A 15311-nucleotide genomic window follows, 5' to 3' on the forward strand; every position below is an offset into this window, starting at 1 on the left:
TTACATGAAGGATGATTGGGCAGACTAATCCTTGAGCCTCCTAGTATTTCTATTGCAGGGACACATGGCTAGCAGGAGGAACCATGATTGTTAATATTGAGAGTGGAATTTAAAGCTCCCTACCTTTCAGGAGTAACTTATTACACGTTTATAGATCATGTCTCTGAATAATAAAACAAGTTGATTTCTCTGGTATCTCTCTGGTCCTGCCTTCTCTTATCCTTTTAAGGAGGCAGTGATGTTGCGGTATTGTCACTGGACTAGCAATCCAGAGATGCAGGGTATGCTCTGGGGACCTGGGGTTCGAATACCACTACAGCAGATGGTGAAATCTGAACTCCGTAAGAACGCTGGAATTAAAAGTCAACTGATGACCATGAAACCATTGTCAATTCTTGTAAACACTTGTCTGGTTCAGTTTTGTCCTTTTAGGGAAGGAAATCTGCCGTTTACCTGGTCTGGCCTACATGTAGCTCCAGACCCACAGCAATGTGACTGACTCTCAAATACCCTCTGAAATGGCCTTGGAAGCCATTCAGTACAAGAGTGATTAGTGTGGGTGATTAATGCTGGTGATGCCCACACCCCACGTACAAATGACAGAAATTGCTGTGTGAGTGTCAGTGTTTTTTTTTAACTTTTGTGACAGATTACAAATGTAAATCCCAGCTGGACTTCAAGCCAGGACTCTGAGTTAACATGCTGCTCGGAGTAAAGCATTTCACCTCGTTCAGTGTTATTCAATCATCCCTCATGTTCTACATAGTTTTGTACAAAAGCATCAGTGTTTGAGGAAGGTGCAGATTGATTGAAGATGATGCTATCTGTGAATGTAAGATGCCCACATCTTTGACCATGACTTCAATTGTATTGATGTAAATGATGAATGTAGCAGGAAGTCTGTTACCATCCCGGGATCTGACTTAATTTAGTTTTTGATGCAGTTCTTTGATCAGCCGTTAATCTGTTGTTGGTTTTGACAGGTCAGATGTGCCCATGAGCTTGAAGAAAGATTCTAATGATTTTAATGGGTAACTTTTTAAAAAAAAATTCTGAATGCCATCTCTTCAATGAATATTTGGCAATGTTTCATGTGCTGATTTCAATGTTCTGTACTTTTCATGGGTCAAAGAAGAATGTGAAGATATTGTTCTTAATTAGTGTCAAATTGCCCTTAAAAGATTTGCATTTATGAAGACCACAGTAGACATTGGCTGTCTGTTTCGTAGACACAAGGAAAGCGATAATCTTTCTATTGTAGTTTCTCTTTCATTATCCATTTCATTTTATCAGTGTTTTTAATTGTAAGAAGTAATTATGAGAAATTTGTTCCATTTTATTGTGGCGAAAACTTCCAGCCAAAATGTCAAACTCTTTGTTCACATTTGTTAAACTTCCTATCATTACCGAGGTACTAATGATCTCGACCTTTTTTTACGATTATCATAAGTGATTAACACACAGATGCACCTAGAACTTGATCACAGAAAGAAGATGCAATAATATTAAAGAAAGGAAAATTAGATCCAGGGAGTGTTAAAAATACATTGGACAAATAAGTAGGACAACAATTATTGTCTCCAACAAAACTGATCCTTTCAGATTTACACAGTAAATGGCAGAACCCTTAAGAGTATTGATAGGCAGGGGATCTGGGTGTACAGGAACACAGGTCACTGGATGTGGCAACATGGGTGGAGAAGTTGGTCAAGAAGGCATACGGAATGCTTTCCTTCATCATCTGGGGCATTGAGTTTAAAAATTGGCAAGTTATGTTGCAGTTTTATAGAACCTTAGTTAGGCTGTACTTGGAATATTGTGTTCAATTTTGGTCGTCACACTACCAGAAGGATGTGGAGGCTTTGGAGAGGCTACAGAAAATATTTACCAGGATGTTGCCTGGTATGGAGGGCATTAGCTATGAGAAACTTGGTTTGTTCTCACTGGAACAATGAAGGTTGAGGGGGCAACCTGATAGAAGTCTACAAGGTTATGAGGGGCATGGACAGAGTGGATCGTCAGAAGCTTTTTCCCGGGGTGGAAGAGTCAATTATTAGAGGGCACACGTTTAAGGTACGAGGGGCAAGGTTTAAAGGAGATGTATGAAGCAAGTTTTTTTACACAGAAGGTGGCAGGTGCCTGGAACTCACTGCTAGGGGAGGTAGTGGAAGCAGGTACGAAAGTGAGTTTTAAGGGGCATCTTGACAAATACATGAATAGGATGGGAATAGAGGGATATGGTCCCCAGAAGGGTAGAGGGTTTTAGTTCAGTCAGATAATATATTCGGTGTAAGCTTGGAGGGCTGAAGGGCCCGTTCCTGTGCTGTAATTTTCTTTGTTCTTTTAGCAGTTTACACAACACTGATCTGTTAGATTCAGATTATTCCTGTTATGAATGGGACTCATTCATTAGTTACACTTAAATTACTTTATTGACAGCTGAAAAAAATAAAAATCTGCTTCTTTTAACAAAAGTTTTGCATGAGATTTTTTGGGAGTTTGGTCTACTTCAGGGTCATTCAGCAGGGGGAGGGGGGGATCCGGATGCAGAATTCCTGCTCCCATTTCCAGTAGACTCCATCTCTGCCAGGAGGGGTAAAGGGCTGGGATAGATACCATTCTAATATATTGCATTCTAATCAGTATTCTGTAAACTGTGTGTGTCTTTATACACACTTCTCTGATCAGAACCTTCCACACACCTGAAGGAACATTGTTTCTGAAAGCTTGTGAGATTACTATCAAATAAACACAGGTTGGACTCTAACCTGGTGTTGTGAGACTTCTTACTGTATATATCACACTGACAGGAAACCCAAACTCAGCATGGCCAGTGGCCTTAGTAGTGAGTTCATACAGACCCCATTTATACTGTTATTCCAAGGATCTTACTCCCCAGTGTTGTCACAAATTTATACATTTATTTGATTTAAGAGATGTATATTTGTGCAATCGCCGAACAAAGTCATAAATTATATCCCTTGATACTCTTCTCTCCCCTGTTCATTCACCTTGGAGCTATGCGTATGTGATTGCTGTCAGCAGTGAGTCAGAAGGAGCACTCACCTCTCAGTCAGAAGGTTGTGGGTTCGAGCCCCATCCCAGAAACTGCAGCACAAAGATCATGGCTGAGGGAGTGCTGTATTGTAAAAGACGCTGGCCTTTAGATAGAACGTTAAAGTGAGGACTTGTTGCCCTCTCAAGTGGTAATGAAAGAAATCATGGCACAATTTTAAACAGAATTAATAGAATTTTTCCCGTTGTCCTGCTCAACAGTTATTTCTGAACCACCTTTGATGGCAATCACTCACTAACGAGTGTGATTGTCCATTTGAGAAACTCTGTGTCACTGATCATGGCTTCTGTTGGTCCTGGTGTGATTTGATGAGTCCAATTCTGGAGGCACCTCTCCAATCACAACCAACATCATAAAAACACATTATCTGGTTCTGAACATATTCCCATTTGGAGCAGCTTTTTGTCACATTTCCCACAACGGTGACAATCCTTTGGAATTACCTCATTAGCTGTAAAGCACTATGGGCCATTCTGTAATGATGAAAGCTGCAATGGAACTACATTCTTCCTTTAAGCAAGAGATCCTCTGCAGCAGTAGGTGCAAAAGGAGCTCACTGAGGGCTTGGATATGGGCAGAGAATAGGAATTGAGCAACAAATGGAAAGGAGACATGTTGTGGGGGGAGGGGAGGGGCTCTCGATTATTGCTCAGAGCAGGAAGGTACTTATTGTTGAGGTTTAACAAGTCAACATTATAAGCCAAAGTATCCTGTGACTCATCAAGAGAGTCACTGGCACATTATGTTAATGTTATACCTGATACCAGTGGAGCTCTCATCTCATAGTTAGCAGCACTGATTGACAGGCCCAGCAAGACACAGGAAATCTTATATCCGCAATCATTTAGATGGGAAATAGCTATTGTATTTACTACTCTATGGGTTAACCTTATCTGAACTTGTATAGAATACCTGATATCCCAATTTCAGATACAAGACAATAGTTCAGTTAAAGCTCGGGATAGGATAGGCACAGGAATACCTGCCTTCCTTTCAAATGTCCTAATTGCTGGGACTCTGCACACTTGGACCTGTCAATCAGCATTGGAAAATAACAACAGGTGGAGCCCCTCAGAGTGGGGAAGGAATAATAAAGCAGCTCGCTAGGAATTCTGAAATAGTTGGACAATCTCTTTAGGAAAGGCAAGGTTCTGCGTTGAAGGAAAATGGAAGTGCGACACATTCAGATGTGATTAATTGAGCAGAAATGGGAAGGGACAGCTGGAGTGCCGGCACCACTCCATTAGTTAATTGCTGAGGTGAAGCAACAGCTTCTGTTGTCGCTGTCATTGAAAAGCAGCAACAGATTGTACCAGAGGTTAGACAGCAGCAATTACAGCAGCTGATAATCCAATGACTCGTGATATTATTCAGCATCGATTAATTAAACTATAGAATAATGGAACAAAAAATGATGGAAGTCACTGAAAGGAAAAGTGAATTTCAGATATGGGAGTTATATATAGAAGCTCGTTCTGTGTGTGACGTGCTTGCAGACGGTTAATCTGTCCCAGCTGGCAAGCAGCTCCTTTATACCCCTTCATCTGAGTGGAAATAGCAGTCTCTGCTTTTCATAAACTTCCCCAAAGTAATTTCACAGCCTGTAATCTCACATCTCCACTGAATGATCTAATATTTTATAACTGAAATCTAATTTCCTATTGATTTTGATATTTTTAGTTATAAGTAATTATTTGACATTCAACAGCATTTCCCTGTTTGGCTCAGACGCTGGACAGATTTAATTAACTCCTAACCTATCGTCGTTGTATAATGACTAATTTGAATTATTCAGTCAATCAGGACTCGAAGATGAGAAAAATGGTAACTGTGCGGAGAGCGGGAGGGATACATACATGTGAGATGGGACAGAAGGAGCTTAAAAAGTTTGAAGAGGGGATAGGGAGGAGCAGGAAGAAGGAAAGAGTGATGAAGAGAAAAAAAACAGATCAGTTGGATGAGAAGACCGAGGCATCGAAGAGCCAAATCCTCACACACAACTGGTAGTGGAAGTGCGTTGATGTGAATTACGGTTTGGGGTGTTACTGTATCATGGGAATTAAATTTGGGTATGGTAGGGACAATATAGTTAGTGGTTGTAGTTAGTCGAGGAAATGCAGCAAATTGGGGTGAAGGGTTAAAAACTTTCATTTCAGAATTTGGTTGAAGCAATAATTCCACAAAATGTTCCTTTAATTGCTGGAGAGAGTTCAAAGAGGAGAACTTTGTAAAATATGATTAATGGTTGGATGTGGGTGGCAGGAGCAACATAAGAACATAAGAAATAGGGGCAGGAGTAGGCCATCTAGCCCTTCAAGCCTGCCCCGCCATTCAATAAGATCATGGCTGATCTGAAGTGGCTCAGTTCCACATTCCCGCTTTCTCCCCATAACCCTGAATCCCCTTGCCTACCAAAAACCTATCTACCCGCGTCAACGGGCAGAGAACTCCAGAGATTCACCACCCTTTGAGTGAAGAAGTTCCTCCCTAACTCTGTTCTAAACTGCCCCCCCCCCCTCTTATCTTGAGGCTGTGCCCTCTAGTCCTGCTGTCCTTTCTGAACGGGAAGAACCTCTCCACCTCTACCCTATCCATCCCTTTCATCATCTTATACGTCTCAATAAGATCCCCCCTCATCCTTCTAAACTCTAACGAGTACAAGCCCAGTCTATTCAGCCTCTCTTCATAGCTCAACCCCCTCAACTCCGGTATCAGTCTACTGAACCTCCTCTGCACTCCCTCCAAGGCCAAAATATCCTTGCGCAAGTGCGGTGACCAAAACTGCACACAGTACTCCAGTTGCGGCCTCACCAATGCCCTGTACAGTTGCAGCAAGACCTCCCTACTTTTATATTCAATCCCCCTCGCTATGAAGGCCAGCATCCCATTCGCCTTCCTGACCACCTGCTGCACCTGCAGGCTGGGTTTTTGCGACTCATGCACAAGGACCCCCAGGTCCCTCTGCACCGTAGCATGCTGCAGCTTTTCGCCACGTAAGTAGTAGTCCTTCCTACTATTATTCCTGTCAAAGTGGATAACCTCACACTTGCCAACATTGTATTCCATCTGCCAGGTCCTCGCCCACTCGCTCAGCCTATCCAGATCCCTCTGCAGACTTTCCACACCCTCCGCACAATTTGCTGTCCCATTTATCTTTGTGTCATCAGCAAACTCCATTGCTCATGAGGAAAGAGTGGAACTAGAAGGCTGAGATTCTGAAACTTTGGGCCAAACTTTGCCCCCGAGTTGGATGTGCCAAATAGGATAAATTCCTGACTCGGGGGAAACTTCCCAAATATTTGGGTTTTTGTTCTGGGCACTAAGTGAAGTCAGGCCCATCGCTTCTGGAACTAGTGTGGAGGCGGCCAGAGGGGTTGCTCGGTGCTGGAACGGGCTGGGTGAACCCTGTCCGTCTGGCCAAAGCTACAAGCTGCCCTGCAGAGGGAATCCCTCTTCATACTGGGGGCTTGGCAGCTGAGGTGGAAGTTTAGAAAGTTGGTGAGTGCCTCAAGGTAGGAGTGCTTTCTCTTACTTGCCCCTGAAGTACAGGCTTCATCTTCTTCCGGGTTTGTCAGGGTTGGTGGGGGTGGTGGGGGGCTGTGGGGAGAGGGGGAGGCAGTGTTGGGAGGGTGCTTCTATTGGCTCACCAGCGCTTCAGTAGCTCACTCACTAGCCTTAATTGGATGGCGAGCGCATCATACCTCCAGCCACAAATTGGCCAACTTGGGGAAACTCACAGCCAGGTGATTGTTTTGCAGATATTGCAGGATCGGGACCCCTATTTCACCCAACTTTGGGTGAAAAATCCTGCCCACAATTAACTGAAGGAAACGATTCAATTAATTCTCAGCAAATTCATTGAAATCGAGAGATTGGTATTTCTTACATTGTATAATCAGAGTGCAAACTGGGAGGTTCCCATTTAATATTTATAAATTACACTGGGGAAATGGATTGAATAGCAAAATGTTATTGTTGATTTTCCAGTTGAACTCAACTCTTACCGTGCACGAGATGTGGTGCATTCTGTGATCCAACACACCTTAAAGTTGAAGTTGTCGATTATTTTGGGTTCTTTCTCTGAGATATATGAATTTTTCCTTTTGAATTTCTGAGTTGACCATGAGTCAGAAATACAATCAATTCCTGAAAGCTCACCCAATCTAATATCCAGAAATGATAATTAACTGACTAACCCAAGATAAGTCACAGAGTCATGAAGGTTTACAGCATGAAACAGGCCCTTCACCTCAACTTGTCCATGCTGGTCTTTTTTAAACCCCTAAACTGGTCCCAATTGCCTGCATTTGGCCCATATCCCTCTATAACCATCTTACCCATGTAACTGTCTAAACATTTCTTAAAAGACAAAATTGTACCTGCCTTTACTACTACCTTTGGTATTTTGTTTCAGACACTCAGCACCCTTTGTGTGAAAAAAATGCCCCTCTGAACCTTTTTGTATCTCTCCCCTGTCACCTTAAACCTCTGTCCTCTAGTTTTAGACTCCCCTACCTTTGGGAAAAGATATTGACTATCTGGCTGATCTATGCCCCTCGTTATTTTATAGACCTCTATAAGATCACCCTTCAGTCTTCTATGCTCCAGATTAATACGTCCCAGCCTCCTTATAACTCAAACCATCAAGTCCCAGTAGCATCCTAATAAATCTTTCCTGCTCTCTTTCTAGTTTAATAATATCCTATCGATAATAGGGTGACCAGGACTGTACACAGTATTCCAAGTGTGGCCTTACCAATGTTTTGTACAACTTCAACAAGACGTCCCAACTCCTGTATTCAATGTTCTGACCAATGAAACCAAGCATGCCGAATGCCTTCTTCACCACACTGTCCACCTGTGACTCCACTTTCAAGTAATTATGAACTTGTACCCCTAAGTCAATTTGCTCTAAACTCTCCTCAATGCCCTAGCATTAACTGAGTAAGTCCTGCCCTGGTTCAATCCACCAAATTGCATCACCTCGCATTTATCTAAATTAAACTCCATCTACAATATTTCAGCCTATTTGCCCAATTGGATAAGATCCCATTGCAATCCGAGATAGCCTTCTTCACTTCACTATGCCGCCAATCTTGGTGTCATCTGCAAACTTACTAACCATGCCCCCTATATTTTCATCCAAATCATTAATATAAATGATAAATAACAGTGGACCCAGCACTGATCCCTGAGGCACACCGCTGGTCACAGGCCTCCAGTTTGAAAAACATCCCTCTACAACCACCCTCTGGTTCCTATCATCAAGCTAATTTTGTATCCAATTGGCTACCTCACCCTGGATGCTGTGAGATTTAACCTTATGCAACAACTGACCATGTAATACCTTGTCAAAGGCCTTGCTAAAGTCCACGTAGACAACATTAACTACACTGCCCTCATCTACTTCTTGGTTACCCCTTCAAAAAACTCAATTAAATTTGTGAGACATGATTTTCCACTCACCAAGCCATGCTGACTGTCCCTAGTCAGTCTTTGTGTCTCTAAATGCTTGTAGATCCTGTCTCTCAAAATATCTTCCAACAATTTACCCACCACAGATGTGAGGCTCACTGGCCTGTAGTTCCCAAGCTTTTCCCTGCAGCCCTTTTCAAACAAAGGTGCAACATTTGCCACCCTCCAATCTTCAGGCACCTTACCTGTGACTATCGATGATTCAAATATCTCGGCTAGGGGACCCGCAATTTCCTCCCTACAGCCTCCCACAATGTCCTGGGGATTTATCTACCTTGATGCACTTTAAGACTTCCAGCACCTCGTTCTTTGAAATATGTACACTCCTCAAGACATCACTAAGTTCCCTAGCATCCATGATCTTCTCAACAGTAAACATGATGAGAAATATTCATTTAGGATCTCTCCCATCGCTTGTGGATCTGCACGTAAATGACCTTGTTGATCCTCAAGAGACCCTACTCCCTCCCTTGTTACTCTTTTGGCCTTTATGTATTTGTGGAAGCTCTTTGGATTCTCCTTTGCCTTATCTGCCAAAACAATCTCGTGTCCCCTTTTTGCCCTCTTGATTTCTCTCTTAACTCTACTCCTACACCCCCTATATTCTTCAAGGGATTCACTTGATCCCAGCTGCCTATGCATGTCATGTGCCTCCTTCTTGTTCTTGACCAGGGCGTCAATATCCCGAGTCATCCAGGGTTCCCCACTTCTACCAGCCTTGCCCCTCACTCTAAGAGGAATGTGTTTACCCTGACCCCTGGTTAACACACTTTTGAAAGCATGCCACTTACCAGACATCCTTTTGCCTTCCCACAGACTCTGCCAATTGGTGGGATCTCGCCAGGATCACATGGAACCAGGGACTGACAACAAAAAAGTTCCTGCCTGATACCATCAAAATTGGCCTTGCCCTAATTTAGAATTTTAACTTTTGGGCCAAACCTATCATTCTCCATTTCTATTTTAAAACTAATAGAATTAAGGTCACTGGTCCTGAGTTGAATGTGCTCTGGTGATGTAGCAAAATGGTGGAATGGAATTGTAGATGTATTTACATAAGTTGTCAAATCCTCAGTGAAACACAAGAATCTTACTGGGCCCGATGGTTCCGGTGATATTTCTTTGGTTTTATGGGCTTGTTGAGATGTGATTTTGTGGGGCTTGTTTGTGATAAAGATCAATTGAACACTTGTTGCTGAATGTTATGCTGTGACAGAAGGATGAGGTAACAGTTTAGAATTGCAGTAAACACTTGGCTTACAAAGGGTTGTCCAGGAATGTTACTGTTTCAATAGTTCAAATAGAAATTTCAAAAATGTAGAGCAAAATGTTCAAATATTACAGAAGTGAAACTAAATCAGAGCAAACATGTCTTTCCTTAAGATAAACATTTGAGTGGAAAACATTTCTATATTATTCTCATACAGCTGCTTCAAATACCCAATGACTACATTCCATAGGCTTTTCCCAACTGTAAAAGTATTTGCATATCACATTTTCAGACTGTAATAGTTCTTACACTTGTTGGATAAAGATATATTTTAAGTCTGTCAAGATTTGCAAATAAGGGGCAAATAATATGGAATAATATTATTATTAATAATAATGTGAAACATACACAAACTCCAGAATTGTGAACATGCTATGCTACTGTATATGTAAAAGAAACAAAGAAGGGATGTATCAACATTGTGAATAACATAAAGATTCTTGTTCTTTTCCCACAGATTTGCTTGTTTCCAACAGCTGCATTCCATTCCTGGGGTCTGCTGAAGGTTTTGATTTTCAAACCCTGTTGCTTGATGAGGAGAGAGGGAAACTGCTACTGGGAGCCAGGGATCACATCTTCCTACTTAACTTGGATGACCTGAACAAAAATATCAGGAAGGTCAGAGAATATCTCCCCCCAACATTTGGTTTATTTGCTAGAAGTCAAATTCACTTTTATTTCTCTAAAATGCCAAGATTATGTTAATTTCCTTGGATTATGTTCAGAATTCCCATTCATTAATGAGCTCACATCAAATAGATACTGCAGAATGTCAAGAATGTTGGTGCTTTGTGGATCCTTCTTCCTACAGCTCATGTCTGTACATGCACAGAGCATTTACTGTCTTAAATCTAGTTTCACCTTTTGGATGCTACCCTACACAATATCACATTGCGCCCTGAACCATTTTTCCATGTGAATCTTTTCTGTTTCCAACGAGGAATGAGTTAACATTAAGTGAGACTTGTTTGAATGATTAAGATGACTAAGATGTCAGCCAAGCCTCAGTCGAAAGTACATTTATCTCCAAATAAGTGGGTGTTGGGTTCAAGTCCCAACTCAGAGACTCGAGCACAGAACCCATTTGACACTCCAGTGTCGAACTAGAGTGCTGCACTGTTGGAGATGCAGTTTTGGGAGGGTTTGTCAAACCCGAGCTCTGATCCACTCTGTCAGCCAAATGTTAAGTATCTTATGATGCTATTTTGAGGGAATTATCCTCAGTGACCTCATGACCAATATTTGTCTTTCAACCAAGATCGCTAAAGGAAACAGATTATGTGCTCATTATCACTGCTTGTGGGAGTTTACTGTCTGCAGATTACGACACTGGTTACATTTTTAACATATTTAATTTTCTGCAAGGCTCTTCAACTCCTGAGGACTAGAACAGTGCTATTTTTTTTCCACAGTTAAGTGAAGTTTTTTGTGTTCCTTTATATATTAACTGTCATTTTGTTCTTATACTCTCTCTATACCAGTCTTATTTTGCCCTTCACCTTTCCTCTCAACCTATTGATATGCATCTCACATCTCCTTTTTTTTCATTAGAATCTCTATCTTCTTCATCTTTAGGAGCCTTATTTATAGCTTCCTTCCCTTTGGCTCTTGTTGGAATGATATTAGCCTTTACCTGAAGCATCTCTTCCGTAAATATCACCCCCTGTTCCATTATGGTTTTTTTTGTCAGTCCCTGGTTCCATTTGTCCCTGGTGAGATCCCACCACATTGAAATTAACATTGTTCCAATTAAACGTTCTATATTGGATTAGTCCCTGCACTTCCCCATTGATAATCAAGAACTTCTGATAGGATAATCAATGTAAGAGCTTCTCCACAATTGCTTCACAATGTCCCCTTCATTGGTCCAGATCCTGGAAAACATTCTTTATTGTTCAACTGAGAACTTTAATAACAGAGTTGTCGTGATGGGAGACTTCAATTTCCCAAACATCGACTGGAATATCCCTAGGGTAAGGGGTATAGATGGGGAGGTTTTAATAACAGAGTTGTCGTGATGGGAGACTTCAATTTCCCAAACATCGACTGGAATATCCCTAGGGTAAGGGGTATAGATGGGGAGGAGTTTGTTGGGTGTGTTCAGGAGGGTTTCCTGACGCAGTATGTGGACAAGCCTACGAGGGGAGAGGCTGTACTTGACCTGGTACTGGCGAATGAACCAGGGCAGGTGATGGATCTTTCGGTAGGAGAGCATCTTGGAAATGGTGACCATAATTCTATCTCCTTCACAATTGCGTTGGAACGAGATAGGATCAGGCAGGCTAGGAAGGTGTTTGTCTGGGGTAAGGGGAGATACGAAGAAGTCAGGAAGTTACTTGGACAAATAAACTGGAAGGAGGCGTTCTTAGGGAAAAGTACCGAAGGAAGGTGGCAGATATTCAAGGAATGTGTGTCTGGAGCTCTGAATGACAACGTTCCGATGAGACGAGGGGGTTTTGGTGGGTCGAGGGAACCGTGGTGCACAAAGGATGTGTTGAATCTAGTCAGGAAGAAAAGGAAGGTGTACAAGAGATTCAGGGAATTAGGAGATGTTAAAGATCTTGAGGAGTATAAGGACTGTAGGAGGGAACTTAAAAGGGAAATTAGGAGAGCCAGAAGGGGTCATGAGAAGACCTTGGCGAGTAAGATTAAGGAGAATCCCAAGGCCTTCTATAAATATGTGAAAGGTAAAAGGATGAGAAGAGAAGGGATAGGACCTATAAAAGGTGAGGGGGGAAAGGTTTGTGTGGAACCAGAAGAAATGGCGGAGGTGCTTAACGAGTACTTCGCCTCAGTATTCACGGTGGAAGCCGATCTGGGAGATTTTGTTATGGATGTGCAGCAGATGGAAAGGATTGAGTACGTGAATATTAAGGAGGAGGATGTGTTGGAACTTTTGAATTCTATCAAGGTAGATAAGTCGCCGGGACCAGATGGGATGTACCCCAGGATATTGTGGGAGGCGAGGGAAGAGATTGCAGAGCCCCTGGCGATGATCTTTGCGTCGTCAATGGAGACGGGAGAGGTTCCAGAGGATTGGAGGATTGCGGATGTAGTTCCTATTTTTTAGAAAGGGAACAGAGATAGCCTGGGAAATTACCGACCGGTGAGTCTGACCTCAGTGGTTGGTAAGCTGATGGAGAGGCTTCTGAGGGACAAGATTTACAAACATTTGGAGAGGTTTGACATGATCAGGAATAGTCAGCATGGATTTGTCAAGGGCAGGTCGTGCCTTACAAGCCTAGTTGAGTTCTTCGATAATGTGACTGAACACATTGATGAAGGAAGTGCCGTGGACGTAGTGTACATGGACTTCAGCAAGGCGTTTGATAAGGTCCCCCATGCAAGACTTCTTGAGAAGGTGAGAGGGCATGGGATCCAAGGGCCTTTGGCCTTGTGGATCCAGAACTGGCTTGCCTGCAGAAGGCAGAGAGTGGTTGTGGATGGGGCTTTTTCTGAATGGAGGTCAGTCACCAGCGGAGTGCCTCAAGGATCTGTCCTGGGACCCTTGTTGTTTGTCATTTTCATAAATGACCTGGATGAGGAAGTGGAGGGATGGTAAGTAAGTTCGCTGATGACACGAAGGTCGGTGGTGTTGTGGATGATCTGGAAGGATGGCAAAAGATGCAGCAGGACATAGATAGGATGCAGGACTGGGCGGAGAAGTGGCAGATGGACTTCAACGCGGATAAATGTGTAGTCGTCCATTTTGGCAGAACCAACGGGATGAACGAGTACACTATCAAGGGCAGAAGTCTGAGTAGTGTTGAGGAGCAGAAGGATCTTGGGGTCCGGGTCCACAGGACTCTTAAATCGGCCTCGCAGGTGGAGGAGGTGGTCAAGAAGGCGTATGGTGTACTGGCCTTCATTAATCGAGGGATTGAGTTTAGGAGTCGGGAGGTAATGCTGGAACTTTATAAGACCCTTGTCAGGCCTCATTTGGAGTATTGTGCGCAGTTCTGGTCGCCTCACTATAGGAAAGATGTAGAAGCTATTGAAAGGGTGCAGAGGAGATTTACAAGGATGTTGCCTGGACTGGGAGGCATGCCTTATGAAGTTAGGTTGAGGGAGCTGGGACTCTTTTCCCTGGAGAGACGAAGGTTGAGAGGCGACCTGATAGAAGTTTACAAAATGTTGAGAGGAATGGATAGGGTGGACTCTCAGAGGCTATTTCCCCGGGTTGAAATGGTCGCTACGAGAGGACACAGATTTAAGGTGCGGGAAGGGAGGTTCGGAAGTGATGTTAGGGGTAAGTTTTTCACTCAGAGGGTGGTGAGTGAATGGAATCGGCTGCCGTCAGTGGTGGTGGAGGCGAACTCGCTGGGGTCTTTTAAAAGACTTCTGGATGAGTATATGGGGTTTAATGAGATTGAGGGTTATAGATAGGTCTGTAGGTTGGTAGGTGATGTGATCGGCGCAACTTGTGGGCCGAAGGGCCTGTTTGTGCTGTAGTGTTCTATGTTCTATAACTTGAAATTCTCTTGAATACAGTTCAGAAATTCCTCCTCCTTCTTACCCTTTACCCTAACATGATTCTAATTGATATTTGGGTAGTTGAAGTCCTTCATTAAAATTAATCTGTAGTTCTTGTACATCCCTGAGATTTCCCTGAAGAATTGTTCCTCTCTCTCTCCCCATTTGGAGACCTATAGGATAACCCAGGTTGTGTGATCTTACCTTTATTATTCCTGCCTTGGTTTGAATGTGCAAATATTTGTGTTCAGAATCACCTTGCTCCCTATTTTTAGACTGCATTTTCGATGCTTGGCGTTATTCTTCACTGTATTTCTAACTGTTCGGTCAAGAAGGAATCAAAAACCACCCAACATAATGGGTGTGGGGGACTCACCAATTAGAGAAAAGCTACTGAATTGTTTATGATGGTTACTTTAGATTGTGCAACGGCAGTTTGATCATTTGACCCCAGCTTAGAAGAATTTAGAAACAAAAAGCTGATATCAGTAAAAGTGACCATGAAAGTGTTGAAATATCTGAAACCCTAACTGGGTCACTTTTATCTGATGAAGTGAACAATGTGAACCAGTTGTGGGGGAGATCTGAGAATGATCTTCCTACCAGAAGTGCTCAATTATCAATGGGGAAGAACAGGGACCAATCCAATATAGAACATTCAATTGGAACAACACTAATTTCAGTGTGGTGGGGAAGGGATCTTGCCAGGGTCAAATGGAAACAGAGACTGACAGAAAAAAAACTGTTAACAGAACAGTGGGTGATATTTACGGAAGAGATGCTTCAGGTGCAGGCTAAAAGATAAGCCTGCAGGCTAAAGTCTCCAGTCCTTGCCTGGTCTGGCCTATATATGACTATGATGTGGGGATGCTGGCGTTGGACTGGGGTAAGCAAAGTAAGAAGTGTCACACTACCAGGTTAAAGTCCAACAGGTTTTTTTGGCACTAGCTTTCAGATTCTCAGGCTCCTTCATCAGGTGAGTGAGGAGTTGTGTTCACAAACAGGGCATATACAGAC

The 15311-nt window shown here is 42.8% G+C and overlaps 1 protein-coding gene across 3 annotated transcripts in view; it reads left to right on the forward strand.

Moving 5' to 3' along the window:
* The window catches only part of sema3d (sema domain, immunoglobulin domain (Ig), short basic domain, secreted, (semaphorin) 3D), a 305816-nt gene that overhangs the window by 110248 nt on the left and 180257 nt on the right, over nucleotides 1-15311 (forward strand). For all 3 annotated transcript variants that reach the window (XM_080207776.1, XM_080207777.1, XM_080207778.1), the window contains one exon: nucleotides 10279-10439. In XM_080207776.1, the coding sequence (XP_080063902.1) occupies nucleotides 10279-10439 (161 nt within the window). The remainder of the gene's footprint in view (nucleotides 1-10278; nucleotides 10440-15311) is intronic.

This window comes from Carcharhinus amblyrhynchos, chromosome 19, assembly GCF_965287045.1.
Source record: "Carcharhinus amblyrhynchos chromosome 19, sCarAmb.v2.hapA, whole genome shotgun sequence".
Lineage (NCBI taxonomy): Eukaryota > Metazoa > Chordata > Chondrichthyes > Carcharhiniformes > Carcharhinidae > Carcharhinus > Carcharhinus amblyrhynchos.